This window comes from Thamnophis sirtalis, unplaced genomic scaffold, assembly GCF_051295495.1.
Source record: "Thamnophis sirtalis isolate CommonGarterSnake01/CBP01778 unplaced genomic scaffold, rThaSir2_p1.2 scaffold_6, whole genome shotgun sequence".
Lineage (NCBI taxonomy): Eukaryota > Metazoa > Chordata > Lepidosauria > Squamata > Natricidae > Thamnophis > Thamnophis sirtalis.
In genome coordinates this window covers 15,057,022-15,076,418 of record NW_028261386.1, presented here as the reverse complement: position 1 = coordinate 15,076,418, position 19,397 = coordinate 15,057,022, and the positions used below count along the sequence as shown (strand labels likewise).

Sequence of the window (19,397 nt, the reverse complement as noted above, 5' to 3'; positions counted from 1 at the left end):
CGGGAGCTCACTCCTTATGCGGCGCTAGAGATTCGAACCCCCGAACTTCCGACTTTTCTGATTGACAAACTCAGCGTCTTAAGACACCGCTCAGCTACAGCTTTACAATCCCTATTCCTATTTTGGGACACCTGAGTGCGGCAGTTCAAAGCACAGCCTTAAAACCACACTGGGAGCCGGTCACAAACTCCGATCCTCCAGCACTGCAGAGAAAGGGGCGGGTAAGAGGAGGATCCCCAGCAAAAGACTCAGTGCAAAAAAAGTATTCAACAATAAAAAGCAGGGAACATCCGCGGGTCTTTTTCAGTGGCCAAAAGGGAGCCTTGCATCTACTCGGGGGCGGAAGGTAAAGAGAAGCAGCATTTTCATATTCTGCTTTTTTTCCCATCAAGGGGAAAAATTCCCCCAAGAAGAGGAAATTGACAGCAAAGAGAGGCTATGGGAAAGCCCCGCCCTCCGCACAGCAGCTGCGCAGAACGAACATAACGCCAGACTCCGCCCCTTTCCTGCAGTAAGCAGGGAGGAGCACTCCCGCTCAACCCCCCCCCCCCCTTCGGGAAAGGGGAGAGGCTTCTTTTGACTCCTCCCCCCAAAGCAAGGCTGTTTAGAAAGGGTGGGGGAAGGGCATGATTCCCTCACCGATCAAGACCGCGCAGTCCAAAGTGCGGAGCTGCCCGAGCAGCGTCCCCCGTGCTTGGAAAATCGGCAGGCTCCGTCGCTGGCTGTCGATCCCTATGGAAGAGGAGGATGACGACGACGACAAAGAGGAGGACGAAGGATGGCGTTTCGTCCCCGGCGTGGTTAGTAGCATCGCTCGGCGCGATCCAGAGGCGAGAGGCAGCGTGGTGGACGCCAGCTTCGGTTTCTTGAACGGGGGCAGCTCCCCGGTTCTCTGAGGCATCCTCGGCTTCCAGTGGTAGCGGCGGCGTCCTCGCCGGCGTCAGGTAACATGCTTCGCCGGGCCCCGCCCCTCAAGAGTTTGCCTCAGGAAAAACGCGGACCACATTTCCCAGCGATCCTCGCGCCCGCTTCTTGTCAACGCCCGCTCGCTGAGGTCGCAGGAGGCTCTTGGAGATTGTAGTTCGCTCGCGCTTTCTCCGATTCAGGCATGCGCGCTACCGCTCACCCAAGGGCTGAGCCTTCTGGGTCTGCAAGTTTCGCGGTTTTGTGAAACCGGGTGTTGTGTTGCACGTTGGAGCGGGTCCTGCCCTCGTGTTTTGCTTGTTTACTTTTGTTTCCTGAAGTTCTTATCTCGGGGAATTCCAATTTCCACGAGGCAGGAGATTCTGAGCCAAGAGATACATGATACTCAAATTTTATGAAGGAGTGCCGTGTAATTTGCTGTATGTGGACATAGGAGTAGGCTTACTTTGTCTTTCATTGCGGCCGGACTTTATGGATTCACGGGGGGAAAGCGCCATTATTTATAGCTGCCTAAACAGCATTTACTTCTAATTTGTCAGTTAACACTTAACTGAATTCTGTAGATTTAGGTCAGGGGTCTCCAACCTTGGGAACTTTACTTGTGGACTTTAGCTCCCAGAATTCCTCAGCCAGCATGCTGAGGACCTATCTTTTACTTGCCCTACCAGGCAAGCATGAATTTTTAATACTTTACCACAAAGGTTGTTTGAGGAAAACATACATATAAAACTGTAAAACAAGATGGTTTGAACTTGCATGCCGCTAGGACCCTGTTTTTAAAATCATCACAGTATTCATTATTTTATTTTAAAATAAAGAGTATTTTTTAAATCACTAGCAGTAAGAAAAGTTTATCCATGGGATTTAGAAAGCTACAAAATCTCCACCTTTTACACAACCAGTTTAGATGAGATGTGGGGGAAATAAAGATTTTGGAAAATGAGAATTTGCTGGTGGTTGTATGAATTTTTGTGATTCTCAGTTGTTTGAAGTATTTAGAGTAACTCGGATTGCTGAGGCCAGCAAACATAATAACATTTAGCATCCTTATCAATACTGGTTTTCAAAGGCAGTGCTGTACTGCCCCCAACATCAGAGTTATCTTTATGAAGTAGCTATTGCTAACTATGAATCTTATCTAATGTTAAATCTAACATTAGATAAGTTAAAACTATTCATAGTTTATCTTCCTTATATAACTCCATTAAGTTATCTAAAGTTTAATACATGCATTTATCCTCTTGGACCATTTAAAATGTAAAAGCCCAAACATTTTGACTCTACCCCATGTACCCATTGATCCATACATTTTATACTCCTAATCTTAGTCTATGAGGAAGAATGACTGAAACTGCCTTCAATCTATATCAAGTCCAGTTTTACTGTTCGTTTTTTTTTTTTAATCAGCATGCGCACATGCACGCAAGAGTATGATTGTTTGGTGCTGTGTTTTAAACGAGAACTTCTAAGTTTGGAAATGGGGAAAAGCTAGTGACAGCAATGCAGTTATCTGGACAATACCAGCAACTGGGTGGCTTAAGTTATGAGGAAGGCTGACTGCTCATCAGAGATCATATAGAATGGTTAAACACTGTCTATAGGTCAACTGGCTTATCACCAAACATATCAGAATTTGTTCTACCTTAAGTATGTCAAAGTTTAATAACTTCACACTCTTCAAACTAAACCGCAGCCCAAATCTGAACTCTCACTTTTTTTAACTGGCTAAAACCTAGGGTACAAGGATCTTAAGATCTCACAAAATTTTATGATCTCGGAATTTCAGCTATCTTTTATTTGGTGGGATGCTAAGGCCACTGTGCAGCAATTCAAGTGTGAAACTCAGAAGGTAATTCACCCACACAACAGGCCAAATAAAGCACTTTTTAGTCTTGAAGAGAACTGGTCTTTCATAAAACAGATATTTTGAACAAATTATAGCTTAGAACTTTCATTCTTCCAGTGCAGTCTGTCATGAGATTTGTATGAAACAGTATGTTTCTTAGATGTTTCCTTTTCAAGTAGCAATAGAGGAAGACAAATCATGTTCCATGAAATACAAAAGTAGTAAAGATGCCAATGGAATTGAAGATATAAAAGTCAAAACGTCTATAGTATCTACTATAATAGTGTCTACTTTGACTCTAATCCCAAACCCCACATGAGAAATCTGTTTTTAAGAGAATATATAACACTGTACGTAAGGAACATGGATTGTACCTTATAGCTAACCAATTTTACAATTTACATATGAAACCTTACCAATCAGCTCGGTCCCTAGCCACCACTGGGGGTTACACTGCAAACATAACAGTAAACCAGTTTTGGTAAACACAAAGACTTTCACATAATTCAGCATATAAAATCTGCCCAAATCTTCTGAGGAAAAAAAAGAGGCTCTTCAGTTGTAGTTTGCTTCAGAGACGCCGTTGCCATGGCCAGCAGGTTAAATAAACTTGCCTGTTTAATTATCTAATGAAAAAGGAAAAGTAAAATAAACCGTTTTATTCATCTTCTGTAGTTGCCCAGTTCTGTATGAAATAAAATTGAAAAGGCCCTTACAAATATTTCTTTTTACACATGAACTGAAGAACACAAGAATGTGCATTTCCAGTTTTTCTTGACTTGGGTCATTCATTTCTAAACAAATCAATGTAAAAGTCTTCAAGAGTGTTTGAAGTCAGTTCCTTGAAAAATGTCTTTTGATCAGATGTTTTTTTTCATTTTTGAAAAAAATGTTTTGCATATTCAGAATTGTCAAAACTTCTTTTATGCACAAGAGAACGGAACCATTCTCCAGAGTGGTCTGCTTGCCTAGTCTCTCGTCAAAGATGTTTGCTGGATCTCAGCCTCCTAGGCGTTGACCTTCTCCCCATGCAAAACCTCCTGGCCTTTCTTCAGGTAATGGATTGTAATTGGGATCTTCTTCTGGAGTATCAAATATTAGTTTCCTGTTAAGCAAAACATATACTTTTAATGCTCAAGTCAACAGAAAATAGAAAAGTGTACATATATTACTAACAAAAGGGAAGCATTTAAAGGACCATGATTTCTGCCAACCTGTTCTTTTCTTTTTTTACCTCAAGGGTAATTGGAAAAAACAGATGGCTAGAATTAGGAATGTATGTATATTTGGCTCAGGAAGAATCATTAGTTCTAAACTGCATGTATTTCTCAATTTGGTATTTCTCTGTTAAAAAGATTTTTAAATGCTGTTTCTAAATTACTTTCTTGTGACTATTGCAGCTTTCCCCAATTTGATATTCTACAGACTTACCAAATACAGCTTTCATCAAGCCCAAGCAGCAAAGCAGGATAGGGTGATTTTTTTTTTAAGCTCTTGCTATTATTGAAATTTATCAAGTTACTTAGTTATCACAATGTTCTGGTTTTACAGTTTCCTTTGTATAGGATATAAACTGAATTCTAAACGGATTTAAGACCTATTAGACTTTTCTAAGATGATATGGTCCAGTCTACTATGGTAAATGCCAACTGAGCCCAAAAAGTATCCACTTATTTCAACTACCTGTTCTGTAGGTAACCAGTGAGATGCTTTTGTAAATCCCACAAACAGTACTTATAGACAGATATTCTCCACAGCAATTATCTGGCACTGTATATTGAGTGAGGCAACCAATTCATTTAGTTCAGTATTATGCTAACGTGACCGTGCTTCTCTAATTTTAGATACTATTCCTAGCTCTATTCAAACTAGGGTTGAATTCAGGATATTCATCCTGTGAAGCATGTGTTCTAATATTAATGTAGACTTCCTCTGGGAATTCCATTTAATTATATACCTCTTAGGTATGATCAACTAAGCTCTGCTTGGAAAACAGTGAACAAATCTGGGAGATTAAGGCAGTAATTCAGGAACTCAATGTGGATTAAACTCCATCTCTGTCCATTTTCAATCTTTTTAGGTTTGGAATTTGCTCACTGAATACAACTGTTTTGCATTAGTTTGGGTAGTTGATTCTGCCTCTTCCCTTCCATTCAACATCCATCACAAAGGAAAACGTCTATAAATGATTTAAATAAATAATATTAGAAAGCACTTACAATATGTATGGTGTTTTTAGAAGCCTGCCTCCTCCAGGCTGATTTGGAAAGACATCCTCCAAGAAGAAATATATGTGACCCACAGCAATGCCTAGAGATTGGGGGGGGGGTATTGAAACACATTGTTTTATTACAAAAGTCTAAAAGCATCCAACTACCCAACATTAATCACTGCAGTTTTGAGAAAGCATTTTAAAAGCCTGTTTCATAAAAGACTACCTGAGGCTTGAAAAGATTGTTTCTTAGGAATTCTAAAGAAGTTAGTTTTCTTTTCCAATTGTGTGAATATTTAGGTGGGCAGCAAAACCTCCTCCTGTTGCTTTAACATTTAAAACATTTAATTGTTTTTCGCATCATCAGTTCATCTATTTTTTAGAAGCACCTCAAGATATATTTTGCAGGCTGTTTCTAATTTAAGATTTTCATATGTAGCATTGCTTTTCTTGGTCTCTTTTCTTCATATGTAAACTGTAAGACAACAAGCAGCACAGTAGTGCTTTTATGAATTCTCCATTTTACATTTGGCAAAGTATGCACAATTCTCATTATTAAGCTAGGGGATAAATTTGTATCCCCTCATAATGATTAAAAAAGGCTGCTATGAAGAATTTTTTTTTAAATTATGCATCATCAAGGACGACTTTTAGCAATTACATAGATAGTCCTCAAGAATGATCTGGTTCTTCACATCTTTGCTGCTGGGATTCCTCAATAACTATCAATGCATTGCATAATTGTAACTTTAAATTTTAGCATACACAAGCAGAAAAGCAAATAACAATTTTAAAGGGATGAGGCAGGTCACCATGCAAGGATTTTATTATAGCTCACTTACTGACATAATTTTCGATCATCTTACCTAGAAGATCTACTATAATGGAGTTTCCCAATAAAAGTGAAAATCCCATGAGAACCCATGGAAGAAATGGAGCCTGAAAGATGAGAAGCCCAAAGAAATTCATGCGAACAAAAGGATTTCTGCGGCTCCAGACATATACTAGCATTATCGTAAATGCCTGCCCTAAAAAAACCAAGTTGACAAACAAGCCAAAAAGCTGATAGGAATAACGGTTAAAGAAAAAGTCATTGTAGTTTTATCAGATAAATTTAAAAATAAATAGTAGAAAATGGTAATCCTGCATACATATTTATTTTAGTAATTCACAATGTCTAGTGGCACATTAGGAATGAGGAACAACAAAAAATAAATCAGATTTAAAGCCTAAAATAATATTCCAAATCTTGAAAAGGAAAAGGAAAAAGAACCTTCACAACGGAAAGGTTTACTGTTTAATTTACACACTGTAAAAATCCTTAAGACACATTTCCTGAAGCAGATCTACTTCAACCTGTGGTACAGATTTGATGCCAGATTGCAAACCATATTTGCCTAATCATAATGAAACTTTTTAAACTGAGACTGGTGCAATGCCTCAACTGAGTGAATTTTTTGCAAAGCTGCAGCGGCCTGAACTTCCTAATTCTCCAGGACAAAATGATAAAAGTAAGAGGGAAATACCACTAAGACATGATTTCCACACTTGCATTGATCAAACACATGAGTACAGTAAAGAAGAGCTTTAGTTTTTAGTAGGTAGCCCTTGATTTATGATCACAATTGAGCCCAAAATTTCTGTTGTTAAGTGACACAGTTAATTGAACTCTGTCCCATTTAACAAACTCTTATCATGGTTGTTAAGTGAATCACTGCAGTTATACACAGTTGTTAAGTGAATCTAGCTTCCCCATTGACTTTGCTTGTTAAAGGTTGGAAAAGATGATCATATGACCCTGGGACACTGCAGATGTAATAAATATGAATCAGCTGCAAAGTGTCTGAATTTTGGTCATGTGACCATAGAGATGTTGCAACAGTTGTGTGAAAAATAGTCATTAGTCACTTTTTCCAGTGCCTTTGTAACATCAAACAATTACTAAATGAACTGTTCTAAGTCAAGGAGTAGCTGTATTTGAGAGTAAGCTAGCAAAGTCCCTTCCCCTGGAGAGTGGTTGCTACTTAATGTACATAAATATACAGCCCTAGTTTGACTCAGCATAAGCCTAGGTTTCACTTCCCATTTCACAAAGAAATTATGCAAAGTGATCTGAGGCTGATCTTGTATTCTTAACCTAATTATTGTTACTAGATGATTGTGAAGATAAAATAGATACACATGCAGGCTGGCCTGAAGAAAGGAAATAAAAGTTATTGCAGTAGGGCAGAATAGGATCTTGTCCTGAATGTCTGAAGTTTTTCACTACCAGTGTTTTTCTCTTGCAAGTAAATATGTATTCTGAAATTAAATAGTCTTTAGATTTCCTTTGCTCTTCAGAAAGAAATTATCTTGTTTGAAAGTATCACCTAACAAAATGTTCCAGAGTTTTGAAACTCTTTTATGAAGCGGTACACTTGAGACTCTTTTCAAAAGTTAAAGCCCAAATCAAACAAGGAAATGTTTTCTTTGAAACAATGGGCATTTTTATAAATAATTTCCCCTGATCAGGTCTAGTAGATATCATAATGGCACTGCATGAATCAAGGAGCTTCCCATCAACATAAGAACTCAGAATTCTCTCATAAAGTGTTCATTTCTGAAAATAAAGCATGCTATTTGTTTAGTTGACTTCCTAGAAGATGTATTAATATTAAAGAGATATCCCCAAAATAGATGGAGAACAATTATTATCATTTTATCTTATCCCAGATCTTATATATAAAATCCAACAATGAAAGGATACAGTCATTAAGAGTCCACCAAAAAGGAACATAAATACAAAGTCTGCTGTCCGACCACGAAATGATCCTTCCTCAAGCATTCGACAATAGCGATATCTGATCAGCAGTTCAGGAAAATACTAGATGTAGACACATATTTTATTTCTACAAGAAAATGAAACTGTGTTCTGTGTTTTAGCTTCAGATTCAGAGATGGAAGAAGAAAAGGAAATAGATACACCTTTAGTTTAGTATTTAGAACTAAAATAATTCTGGGCTATTGTTAATTACACAGAGCCAAACATTTTATCAAATCTTTTGGGAAATAAGGTCAATACTGACATTAAAACCTCTAGGCCACAGAATTGGTATATATCAGGGACTTTCTGCCCATACAATCCAAAAATCTAATGTAGGCTTTTGTAACCAAGTTAAAACCAGGGTAATCTGCCTCCTATCATTACAGATCTAATTTTGTATTGCTTGAGTTTTATAGTTGAGACTTTTACACTTGGAGATTACCAGTGCAGATCTCACAGATGCAACAAGAATAAATCACAATGATCATATTCTCAGTTGGATTACAGTTATTATAATTTTGTTTTTATATTTGTGATTTGAGGAGTTATTTCTTCCATGGATTATTTTTAGCCACCTAGCTTTGTTTAAAATGGGTAGCTATGTAAATTTTGTAAAAAAATACATTATTTGACTCAGATATGTAAATCTATTCCTCCTACAAAGAAAATGGATCTGGAGAAATCAACCTCAATTAACATGTATTCAAAATAAGTCCTCATGTTCATCTTAAATTTTGTTAATATATTTAGCAATGACATGTCTAGCATGCAACAATCAAGCAACTAAAGGAATATTCTTGATTCAACATCTAATGCTTCAATGCTATTTTTATTTGTATACCACTTTTCTTATTTTTTAGAAATAACTCAAGGCACTGAACACACCTAGTACTCCTTCCTATTTTCCCCACAACCACCACCCTGTGAGGTGGGTTGGGCTGAGTGTGTGTGACTGGCCGAAGGTCACCCTTCATGCCTAAGGAAGGATTTGAACTCCTATTCTCCAGGTGATTTTAATTTAAAAAGATTATAAATTTGGTGAATAACATCACCAATTGCAGTAGGTATTACCTGCTTCAGCAGAGCTACAATGAGGAAACACTTAGCAACTAAAATTTCTATCTGTAATAATGTATCTGGTACAGTGTTTGGAGGGGGTCATCTTGAAAGTAGCTAAGACCACAAAGTAGGTTTTCCCCCTCATATCCTCATTTCCAAACATAATCTAAGCCTTATGAGGTAATACCAAGGAATGACCAAATTAATACTACTACAGAGGTTCCTTTGGGCATCTTAACTCTAAGCAAAACTTGATTTATCCATAAACAAATTAGGACCTAGCACTGCTGACGTATAAAAAGAAATAGTGATTACCCTTAAAATACAGCAAAACATATGGCTTATATTTTTTTCAAAGAAGGAATCAGTTGCAGCTAGTGTCATCCTCCTTAAATTACTTACTTGCTTCTAAAGTTCCTAAACCACTTGGAATCCATGTAAATTATGGCAGTATATTAAATAAAATTAGAAAAGAAGATTCAGCCAACTTTCATTGTGGTATGTCTAAAACGTCTTACATATGGAAGCATAAGTAAGCTTGCATACAGAAGATAAGCAAAAGATACAAGAATATCATATTAAATAAAAAATTGAATCCAACTGGCCCAAAGAAAAGGTAGTTTGTAATCAGCCTCCATACCTGCAAGAGATATGAGGATGAGAAATTAATAAAACACATTTAAACAAATGCTTGCTTGTTTGAGGGTGCTGTGGTGGTGCAGTGATTAGAATGCAGTATTGCAGGCTAACCCTGCCCACTGCCATGAGTGCAATCCTGACTGGCTCAAGGTTGACTCAGCCTTCCATCCTTCCAAGGTTGGTAAAATGAGGAGCCAGATTGTTGGGGGCAATATGCTGATGTTGTAAACAGCTTAGGGAGTGCTGTAAAGCAGTGGTTCCCAACATTTTCAGCTTGCGGCCTGGCCCAATGTGTGTGGGAGAGGCAGGCACACAAGTGCATATATATATACATACATACATACACACACACGCATATATACACACACTTGTATTTTATATATATATTATATATATATACAATATATATATATATATATATATAATTTACAGAACAATCATATTTGGTAGTAGAATCAACATATAACATTATTAGGAATAATTATTGTAGGTATTAGAGCAGGGGTGTCAAACTCAATTTCATTGAGGGCCACATCAGGGTTGTGTTTGACTTTGGGGGTGGGCATGGCCAGCTCAATGTCCCTCGTTTCAGGGGCACCTGTGGTGGTTTGAGCGCTCTGCCAGTAAAAACAGGTTCCAAGCTCTGTTTTTGCCTGTGACGGCCTCATGCAACCTCTGCCAGTGAAAATGGAGCTCGAGAGGGTTACCCATGGTCCTTGCAAGCTCAGTTTTCAGCTGTGACAGCCTCTGCAACCCTGTGCCAGCAAAAATGGAGCTCAGGAGGGCTGCCCGCGGCCCTCGCAAGCTCCTTTTTCGCTGGCAGATGCATCACAGGCCAGTTCTTTGCTGTTTCCAGGGTGGCCTCAGGGGCCAGATCTAAGCACCCTGCAGGCCGAATCTGGTCCCTGGACTTTGAGTTTGACAGCCCTGTGTTAGAGAGTTCTACCATAAATCTCAAGAATTGATTCCACTTGTTAAAAATATCAGCAATTCTGATTCGTGAAAATTGCATTATGCTACTTGTCTTTATGAAAAATATGCAAAAAAGCACTTACTTGAAAGTTTTTAAATATCAATTCTGGGTTGAAGTACAGTTGAAAAGGTGTGATTAATTCTAATTGCTAAAAAAAATACAAAGGAAGTCTCAGTTGTACAACATTGTGATTTATGAATCCACCCTTAGGCAGGTTATATTACTGAATTTATAGAGTATCTTTGATGACCTAATGCAATCTGGTTCATAGCCAATCCATCTTCATGCATAAACACTCATCTGATTTAATCCAATACCAGTCAGGCAAGAATCTGCTGGGATTATTTTCCCACAAACATAAATCAAAATACCATCCCCCACTCCATAAAGATGAACCCTCATAATTGAACCATTTGTTCTATTTCAGAATTATATGCAAAACAACAATATGAATACAATAGGTATAGCAAAGACCACTTTTTAAGATAACTTTTAAAAAAGCAAGATAAAACTTGTAATAAATATCTGTAGATAGAAATTTGATGTTACACTTCAGGCAAAAAGGAAGGCTACTGCTTTTATGTCCTGCTTTTCATATATTTGTTTGGCCATTGAGGAAAACATGCTAAGAGTGTTTTTCTTATGTGCACACTATCCCAAAAGCCAGTGCTTTAAAATACATACATACATACATACATATATACCTTCAATATCAAAGCTATCTGACATTTTCATTTGTTTTGTACCATATATTACGCTGTGAGTTTATGTGTATAGCAGAAAAATGTCTACGGTAATATTAGCCAATGATAAGATAGCTAGGTAATACTTTAGTTATGTTGCAGGCAAGTCGATTGGAAGGTGGTTTCTCAGACTAGATTTACTATTCAGTGGAAGAATAAATATTTTGATTATATATGGACTGGGTCGCAGATTCTATTTTACACACTTTTTTCCTAATTCTCTTCTCAACCCGATTTTAATCTACACAGCAACATGATAAAATCATTCTAAGGGATCCTAACTCTTTATAGCCTGTTCTAATGTCGGTTCTCAGCAGATGGGTCCCCAGGAGTGGAAAGGTTGTTTACATTCAATGCCACAGATATATAATAACCCTTTTTGGAAACTTAAGCTGCACAAAGTTTCTATGCCGCCCAGAGCCACTTCGGATACTGAGACGGGCTGTATATAAATCTAATTAATTATCGGAACCAAAGGGGGAGGGGGGAGTTCATCACGACCCGATCTGGAAATACAACAGATCTGCCCAATAGCCAAGGCAGAGGTATGTCAAAGGAGGAGGCTCTACGGATTCCCCTCCAACGGCTGCTTATTCTACTACCGAGCGACCACGAGAGCCCAACCCTTCCCCCCCACTCACCACAGCCGCGGTGGTGAGGACGCAGGCGGTAGTGTAGGCCCGTGTGACAGGAGGCACCTGCAGGTATTCCTGCCGGAAAGTCTGATACGCCATCTTGGCGCTGCCGCCTTAAAGCTCTGCCTCTGCTTACAGTAGCTGCTCGATGTCGGCCAATCATATCCGCAAAGCCACTGGCCGAATAGCCAATCTGCGCCATTCCCATGCTTCCTTTTTTCCCCCACTTCAGCCAATCTGTGCCGTCCACCTCCCTCCCTCCGTCTACTTGTTGAATCCAATCAGAACTGATTTGGTGTCGCTGGAGAATCCTGACGACTACCGGAAGTTTAGTCTGCGTGGCTCTAGTCTTCCCCAACTCTATGGTTAGTTGTGGAAAGGGGCGGGTGAAGAGGGAGGGAACTAGGAGCAAGAACCAAAAAGAGGCGGGAAAAGCGAATTTCAATTCGGGGAAATTTCTTTGAGCGCGACTTGAATTCTTACCCGGGGACGGAGAGGTTCTGAGGTAAGTTGGGGCTCCAGATCTTTAAAAAATGTAACCTTTTAAATTAAAGCATAAGACTTAATGCAAAAACCGGTAATAATAAAATAGAGCACAATGGACCAAAACGGGTCCAGGCGTTAAATACGACGCACAAAGCACGAGAAAAAAACCGGCGAAGAACTTGGCCAGTAAAACCTTAGGTAACTTTTGGGTATTAAACGGATATCGGGAAAAGAAGGCAAACTCTTTCACAGGTGACAATATTCCCGAAGGAGGATTTCCCACCCCCCTTTAAAATGGGAAATGTCGCTGGGAGGACAGTTTTCAATAGTTACATTTATTTATTTGTATATATACAAATATACACATACATACGCACACACACAAATAAATGTAATAATATGTATGTGTGTGTACATACATATATACATACACACACACACATATATATACACACACACACATATGTGTGTGTGTGTGTATGTATGTATGTACACACACACACATGTTATATATATATAATATTTTTTTTGCTGATAAATAAATGGAGACTAGTATAGATCTATTTCAAGCTTTTAGCTCTCATCAGCTAGCCATACCCTTACTGGGATTCGAACTTGGTCTGTTTTACATGTTAGGCAGTTATATTAACCTCTAGGCCACAAGCTCCCCTCCCTTATCAGCTGATTATTTATTTATTATATATATCCAGGAGGTGGGTGTCTATGGCATAAGTGTACGCGCACCTTAGAAATAATAGATAAACGTAGGTCTCCCTTCCATTCTATGAGGCAGATTGGGCGGAAAGAAGAAAGACAGGTCTAAATTCGAAGTCAGGCCTCCGGTTCAGGCTGAACCTTGCCATTCTCTCTGTTTTTTGAGGCCTTAAGTAAGATCCAGCTGCCTACTGTAGGGGTTGAAAGAAAAGCGGCAGCCCCGATGTTTGCTGGCCAACAGATGGCAGTGCTGGAACTTCCAACCTGTTTTTTTAGCATCTCTTTTTTCGCTTCAGTTGGCGGGAAGTTGATGAGAGAGAGAAAAGGTTGGGTGGCTGTTGCTGGTGAAATGGAAGCCTGCACTGAGTACTCGGCCATACGCTTTAAGCAACGTGCCGTGATTGAGTTTTTAACCACCAAAGGAGTCCCTCCAATTGAAATCCATCGCCGAATGCAGGCTATTTATGGCGATGACTGTATTGACGTGAGTACTGTACATCGATGGGTCCAAAAATGTAAAGATGGGGAATCGGGAAGAACCGACTTGTCTGATTAAGAATGAAATGACAACAGCCAACAAGTGAGAAAGGATGATAAACGGAAGAACAATCCGGCATCACTTAAAGGGAAATCGCTGTCTATCCTGGCATTTTACAGGATTGAGTGGGTCACTTTATTGCCCTTCAGCACTGGAAGGTTTGTACAAGATAAATTTCTGGCTTGTTTATGGCAAACATGAATCTAAAATTGAGCTAAATTCTGAAATTCTGACCTCATTCACCTTTGGTTTCCAAATGAAATAATCTGTTCATATTTTGGGCTGGAGTTTTGATATAGTTAAATAATTAGCATATGGACATCCTTATCAGTGTATTTGAAAACATTTGGAAACCTACCAGATGTTCCTATTCAATTATCTGTCAACTGTATAACATTCCTGTTTTTAAACCCAACTAAGCATATATGTATTTGGAAAGAAATCCTATTACATTTAACAGTAATTGCTGTCAGGTAAATGTATAGCATTATTTATATTTTATAGCTGTTTATTTGGAAAGGAGAAACTGCTTCTGACAGTTCTGCTTTTGGAACTTATTGAACTTCAGTCACATTTGTCAAAAATTACTTTGCATAGATTTCTGTCAGGAAATCCCACTACTTGCCAATTGTGTTGGAAATATATTTCAATTATGACTAATAAGCACAATATGCTGATGTCAGTTTATTATAGCTTTCATCAGTTCTTAACAAAGATCTTATTATAGATCACTAAGATCTAATTGACTATTAGTCCAAATGCTAAGTTCTCTCATAAAAAATGGATTCTGTGGCAAAAATTTAACATAGGTAATTTTTCACTATTGAGAACTACTGTATTGTTAAGAAAAAAATATCCAAATTCAACAATTAGAGCTCTTTAATTAGAAAGAGTACTGAGGCTCAACAAGTTTGGCATTAGAATTTATTTAATTCAAAAAAGCAAGGTGTACAAGTTCCTACATATATAAAATTCATTCATCCAACATAACAGCCCAAGGCAATGTTTTCCATCAAGTTTCCTCAGAAAAGTGGGTTGTCCAAGTTCATTAAATTTTGAATATTTGAATTATTTCAAAATAGCTAGTTTTAAATGTCTGAAACATTATCTAGTAATATAATGCTGCTCAGTTGCGAGCATGTTCTGGAATAAATTAGTCAATTTAATAACCATTTCAATAATATGGAATTAGTATTCAGAATTTTATTTAGCTATCATGTTGCATAGGCTTTTTTATTTTACAGCTATCAAGTAATTCTGAATACAAAAAATGTTTTTGCAGTGGGGTTGGGTGTCTACTGAATAATTGATTTTATTTGTATGTCCATTCATTGTATGGCCACTTCCCCTTTTCCTATCCATAAGACAGTGGTTTCCCCCCTCCCCCAGAAAAATTCCCTTCTCTTTTTTTTTCCAAGTATCATTTATTTATTTTCTTTTAAAGAAGTTACATATTTGACCATGTGCCCAAATGCTTGGAATAGTTTATCAGTTCTAATAGTGATCATGCATTGTGCTAAATCATTTTATTTCAGCAAGTGGTATGAATCCAACTTTTGCATATACTCCACATTTTATTATGGCTCGGTTAATGGGTAAAATGATATGTTTAGCCTATCAAAGAGAAGAATTAGGTGGGACGTGACAATGTCAAGTGGTCTGATTTCAGAAAAGAGCCCTGCTCCACCACCACAGATTTTGATGAAATTTTGCATGAACATGTACACATGTCCCCAATGAACATTGGTAAAGTGTTACATTTGCCGATGCAATACTTGCGGAGATATAGTCATTTGTCTGGTTTCCACCTTCTGGAATCTCTGTTAAATCATTCTCATTAGAAAGAGCATGTTTCAACCCCCCTAAAAAGTAGGGTTGGTTTTTATCACTGACGTATAAAGCCATAAAACAGGAACAAAGTTGAGGATGTTGCTATGGAGATATAGTTATTTGAAATCTGTGATGGTCGAGCAGGGACCCCCACATCATTTGACATATTTGAGGGGCTCTCACAGAGAAGAGGAGATTGACTTTTTGTCCAGAGCATAAGATGTGACAAGAAGTAATGGGTTAGAGTTCCAACCTAGAAGTAAGCAGAACGTTTCTGACAATGAGAGCAATTTATCAATAGAATAGCATGCCCCTTGGAATTGTCGGTGACCCATCGCTGGAGGTTTTCAAAAACAGACTGGAAAAATAGACTGTGTTGGGCAGGGGATTGGACTAGGACAGGGTTCCCCAACCCCTGGCCCATGGCTCGGTACCAGACCGCAGCATGCCAGAAGCTGGGCTGCGCAAACAAATGAAGCCACCTCTATGGGATTCAGGCAGCATGCAAAAACCTGCCCCCTCTAGTCCATGGAACCAGTTCCTGGTGCCCAAAAGGTTGGGGGCTGCTGGACTAGAAGACCTCAGGTCTTTTCCAGCTCTATGATTCTTTGTATGTATTTCTATGTACAGGTCTAATTATCTGTGAGAATGTCCTAGAAATACAGATTTATTTTTTTTTAGATTTTATTAACATTTGTAGGCCGCCCTTTTCCCTGAGGGGACTCAGGGCGGCTCACATAAAATCAGGGAGGGGGAACACAAACAATGACATAGACACATATAATAAAAGTAATAAGCAACATACATTCATCATTCGGGAGGGGCAGCTATCCTTGTCCCCAGGCCTGACGGGCTAGCCAGTTCTTAAGGGCTGTGCGGAAGGCCTGGACGGTGGAGAGGGTACGAATCTCCACGGGGAGCTCGTTCCAAAGGGTCGGGGCTACTACTGAGAAGGCCCTCCTCCTTGTAGTTGCCAGCCGGCACTGGCTGGCCGATGGAATACGGAGGAGGCCCAATCTATGAGATCGAATTGGTCGCAGGGAGGTAATTGGCAGAAGGCGGTCTCTCAAGTACAGGAGGAACAGCAGCAGACTAAGCAACAATAAGATAAGAGGCACCTTAGCCCACCGAAGTAATCGTGTAGCAAGTCTCAGAAGGGACCCTCCTTAGTTTCTTGGACCATAAAGGCAAGGAGGTGGGCTGGGGAAGAAATGTACTTTCAGACTTGCAAAGTTCTGTTATGGTAATATTACAGTAAACTCATGTTGGTGCTTCTTGTTTGGACTACCTAAAAGGACTGACAATTTAGCACAATCAATGAACCCAATCCAATTAATTTACTAAAATCTGATTTTATTTTAATAATGTTTTTTCCAGGTATTTCTCAACATGTCAATAAATCCAATGACATATGAAGCTCAGTTTTTTGGTTTTACCCCTCAAACATTCATGTTGCGAATTTATTTCGCTTTTCAAGATCATCTTTCTCATATAATGCTGGTAGTGGAGAAAGTTATATTGAATAAACTAAAGAACATCTCTCCTAGTCTTACACCTACTTTAATCCGGAGGAGCTCAGAAAAATTCTTTGCTTTGATGAAGGAACGCTTCGACAATCTGTTCACGAAGATGGAAGGATCTCTTTTAAGCACAGTTTTAAGCATCCCCAAGAACATTTGTCTTCCAGAAAATAAACTCCAAGAGGAATTCTGCTACACTGCAAAACAGTTTCAAGAGCTGGAGAATGAAATCAGCCAGCTCGAAAGAGAACTTAAAGCTGAAATGTGTGCTGAGCAAGCCTTACAAACAGAACTGGAAGAGCAAAAGATCGTCCAGGGGCATCTTGAAGGAATTCTACAATGGTTTGATGGTCTTGACAATATAGGCAGAAATGAAGGGACTGGAAACCTTAAAGAAAGCTTTGCTGCCTTGACAAAAACTGCTACTAAATTGCATAATATTGTGCAGGAGGTGGAGGTCAAAATGAACAGATTGAGAAAGTGACTGTGTAGCAATATAAACATATTTCAATCCATTCTTTTTTTCCCCTTTGGAAATATTTCCAAGAGGTTTGTGTGACAGTCATGATTTATTTGCATAATTTGCAAACAACAAGAAAAGGCCCTTCCGGGGAAGTATCTTTCCCCTGGAATGAAGTTTAGAGCTCTTTTGCTTTCAGGAGTATGGCCATAGTTGTGGGAAGACTATCTGGCAAGTGGAAGTAAAGTCAAGGTTAAGATCCCATTTTAAGCCCTTAATAATTGAAATTGCTAAAATGATTCTGCAGGTTCTGCTCAAAGCTTCATAAAGGGCCTGACTGTACAATGGATTATAGCCTAAGAGAACATGAATCTTATAGTAGTTTAGTGTTTGAAAAGAAGCAATAGGTAATTTTGCATCTGGATTTCAAGTAACAGAAAACATTACAATCAAAACTAACGACTTTAGAGGTAGTTTATTTCTTAAATTATATCCTGCTTTTCTAATTAACAAAACTCAAATTGGTCAACAACGCAGAAAGCAAAAAACAACATCAGAATATTAATGAACAGTATCCACCTAGGTACTTATTATCTTATAGTCTTGTACATAAGACTAAACTTTTTCATCTGTTGGCAGAAGGATAAGATAAAGAGGAATCACATTGGCTTTTGGTGCTTCCAAGCTGATGCTGATAGTAATGGAACTGTTTGAACCAATACATGCTTAAAACTAATTCTAGTCAATAGCATGACTGAATATTGAGCCAGCCCTTTATTTTTACAAAGCCCAACAGAAAAAAATTACAATGATTTTAAGTGCAGCATATAACACTGATCAGAAGTGATGTTAGCAGGAATTAATAGATTTGATGTATTAGTGCAAATATGTTATACAAGGATACAATACACTAGTATGCAATGTGAATTAGACTTGAACTTGATCTTTTAAACCTGGCAATGGAAAAAAATGCAAACAGAGGTACCCAATTTATAATACATATTTTGGTGGGAATACAGCATCAAGGTCAGGCTATATTCAAGAAGAAGGAACTATAAAATGATATTTTATCTTGATCAGATACTGCTTGGCTACCATAAGGTAATTTTAATTACTTGATTTCAAAGAACGTTTCCTCCAAAATGTGGGAAATAGTAATATACCTGATGGTATATTCTTGTCCCTCTATCCCATCTTGTGTTTAAATAATACGATATTCTATATGGGTTTTTCCTTATACTATCCAATCTTTTTGCTAAGGTGGCTCTCAAAATAAAAGAAACATGCCTCAGTAATGTACCAACTTATACATCAGGGACTTCCATGAACCCACATTCTGGATTTTTTTAAAACGGAAACTACTAATCAACAGCTTTCCCATAGAGCTCCAGAAAACAAGCTTGTAACAGAAATCTGTATTTCCATTTCGAGTGGATCTTCAGGCCATAGCTTACCAAGAAGCAGAATTCTTTGGGACAAAAGGAGGCCAGGCTAAAAAGCCTTTTGTGGAATAAGGCAGTGTTTCTCAACCTTAGCAACTTGAAGATGTCTGGACTTCAACTCCCAGAATTCCCCAGCCAGCGAATGCTGGCTGGGGAATTCTGGGAGTTGAAGTCCGGACATCTTCAAGTTGCCAAGGTTGAGAAACACTGGAATAAGGGATAGTGTCTCATCTAAAAAGGCACATTAGGGCTACCAGTTTTTCTAGTTATTGAGAGGGTAGTTTGCCCCCCCCCCTTTTTTTTTTTAAATCACAGCTCTGAATCTCACCAGCATATTTGGGGGGAAAGAGCAATTGCATACCCATACAATTTTATTTCCAGATGTTATTAAAAAAAAGATGTAATGCTTTCTGCTTTATATAATAAGGCTACTGGCCAGTTTGTTTCCACTAAGTGACAGGAATTCAGAGCTGGTGACTGGTATGTTGGCCAAATCTTAATTGTACAATTGTTGGTCCTGGCCTTTATAGACATGTCCACGAATGAAATATATCCATCCTCTCCTGTTATCTG

The 19,397-nt window shown here is 38.5% G+C and overlaps 3 protein-coding genes across 5 annotated transcripts in view; 1 reads left to right on the top strand and 2 right to left on the bottom strand.

The window, feature by feature from the left end:
* Positions 1 to 901, bottom strand: part of DHX33 (DEAH-box helicase 33) — a 37,619-nt gene extending 36,718 nt beyond the window's left edge. For both annotated transcript variants that reach the window (XR_015696866.1, XM_087717251.1), the window contains exon 1: positions 640 to 901. Coding sequence is in view for 1 of the 2 variants with exons in the window: in XM_087717251.1 (XP_087573377.1) it covers positions 640 to 901 (262 nt within the window). In the remaining variant the exon portion in view is untranslated. The remainder of the gene's footprint in view (positions 1 to 639) is intronic.
* On the top strand, positions 816 to 19,133 carry MIS12 (MIS12 kinetochore complex component). Of its 2 annotated transcripts, none has more exons than XM_087717254.1 (3): positions 816 to 944; positions 16,780 to 18,897; positions 19,042 to 19,133. In XM_087717254.1, the coding sequence occupies exon 2, from the start codon at positions 16,792 to 16,794 to the stop codon at positions 17,404 to 17,406; it is 615 nt and encodes a 204-aa protein (XP_087573380.1). In that variant the 5' UTR covers positions 816 to 944; positions 16,780 to 16,791; the 3' UTR covers positions 17,407 to 18,897; positions 19,042 to 19,133. The 2 variants fall into 2 exon arrangements, with proteins under 2 accessions (XP_087573380.1, XP_013916864.2); XM_014061389.2 differs by lacking the exon at positions 816 to 944 and adding an exon at positions 13,332 to 13,730.
* On the bottom strand, positions 3,415 to 11,994 carry DERL2 (derlin 2). The gene is made up of 7 exons (XM_014061388.2): positions 11,841 to 11,994; positions 10,539 to 10,604; positions 9,411 to 9,484; positions 7,729 to 7,822; positions 5,849 to 6,044; positions 4,990 to 5,080; positions 3,415 to 3,875 (listed from the first exon to the last, which is right to left on the bottom strand). Exons 1-7 carry the CDS (start codon positions 11,931 to 11,933, stop codon positions 3,770 to 3,772), a joined length of 720 nt encoding a protein of 239 aa, XP_013916863.1. The 5' UTR covers positions 11,934 to 11,994; the 3' UTR covers positions 3,415 to 3,769.
* Positions 19,134 to 19,397: the final 264 nt, after the last annotated feature.

Bases quoted from the DNA above. Each gene is read 5' to 3' on its own strand.
- DERL2 (XM_014061388.2), bottom strand. From the start codon at position 11,933: ATGGCGTATCAGACTTTCCGGCAGGAATACCTGCAGGTGCCTCCTGTC. The intron at 9,485-10,538 runs GTAAGTGCTTTT...TATCTCTTGCAG, and splicing joins TGATATTTAAAAACTTTCAA to GTATGGAGGCTGATTACAAA. The intron at 5,081-5,848 runs GTAAGATGATCG...CCCAATCTCTAG, and splicing joins CATTATAGTAGATCTTCTAG to GCATTGCTGTGGGTCACATA.
- MIS12 (XM_087717254.1), top strand. From the start codon at position 16,792: ATGTCAATAAATCCAATGACATATGAAGCTCAGTTTTTTGGTTTTACC.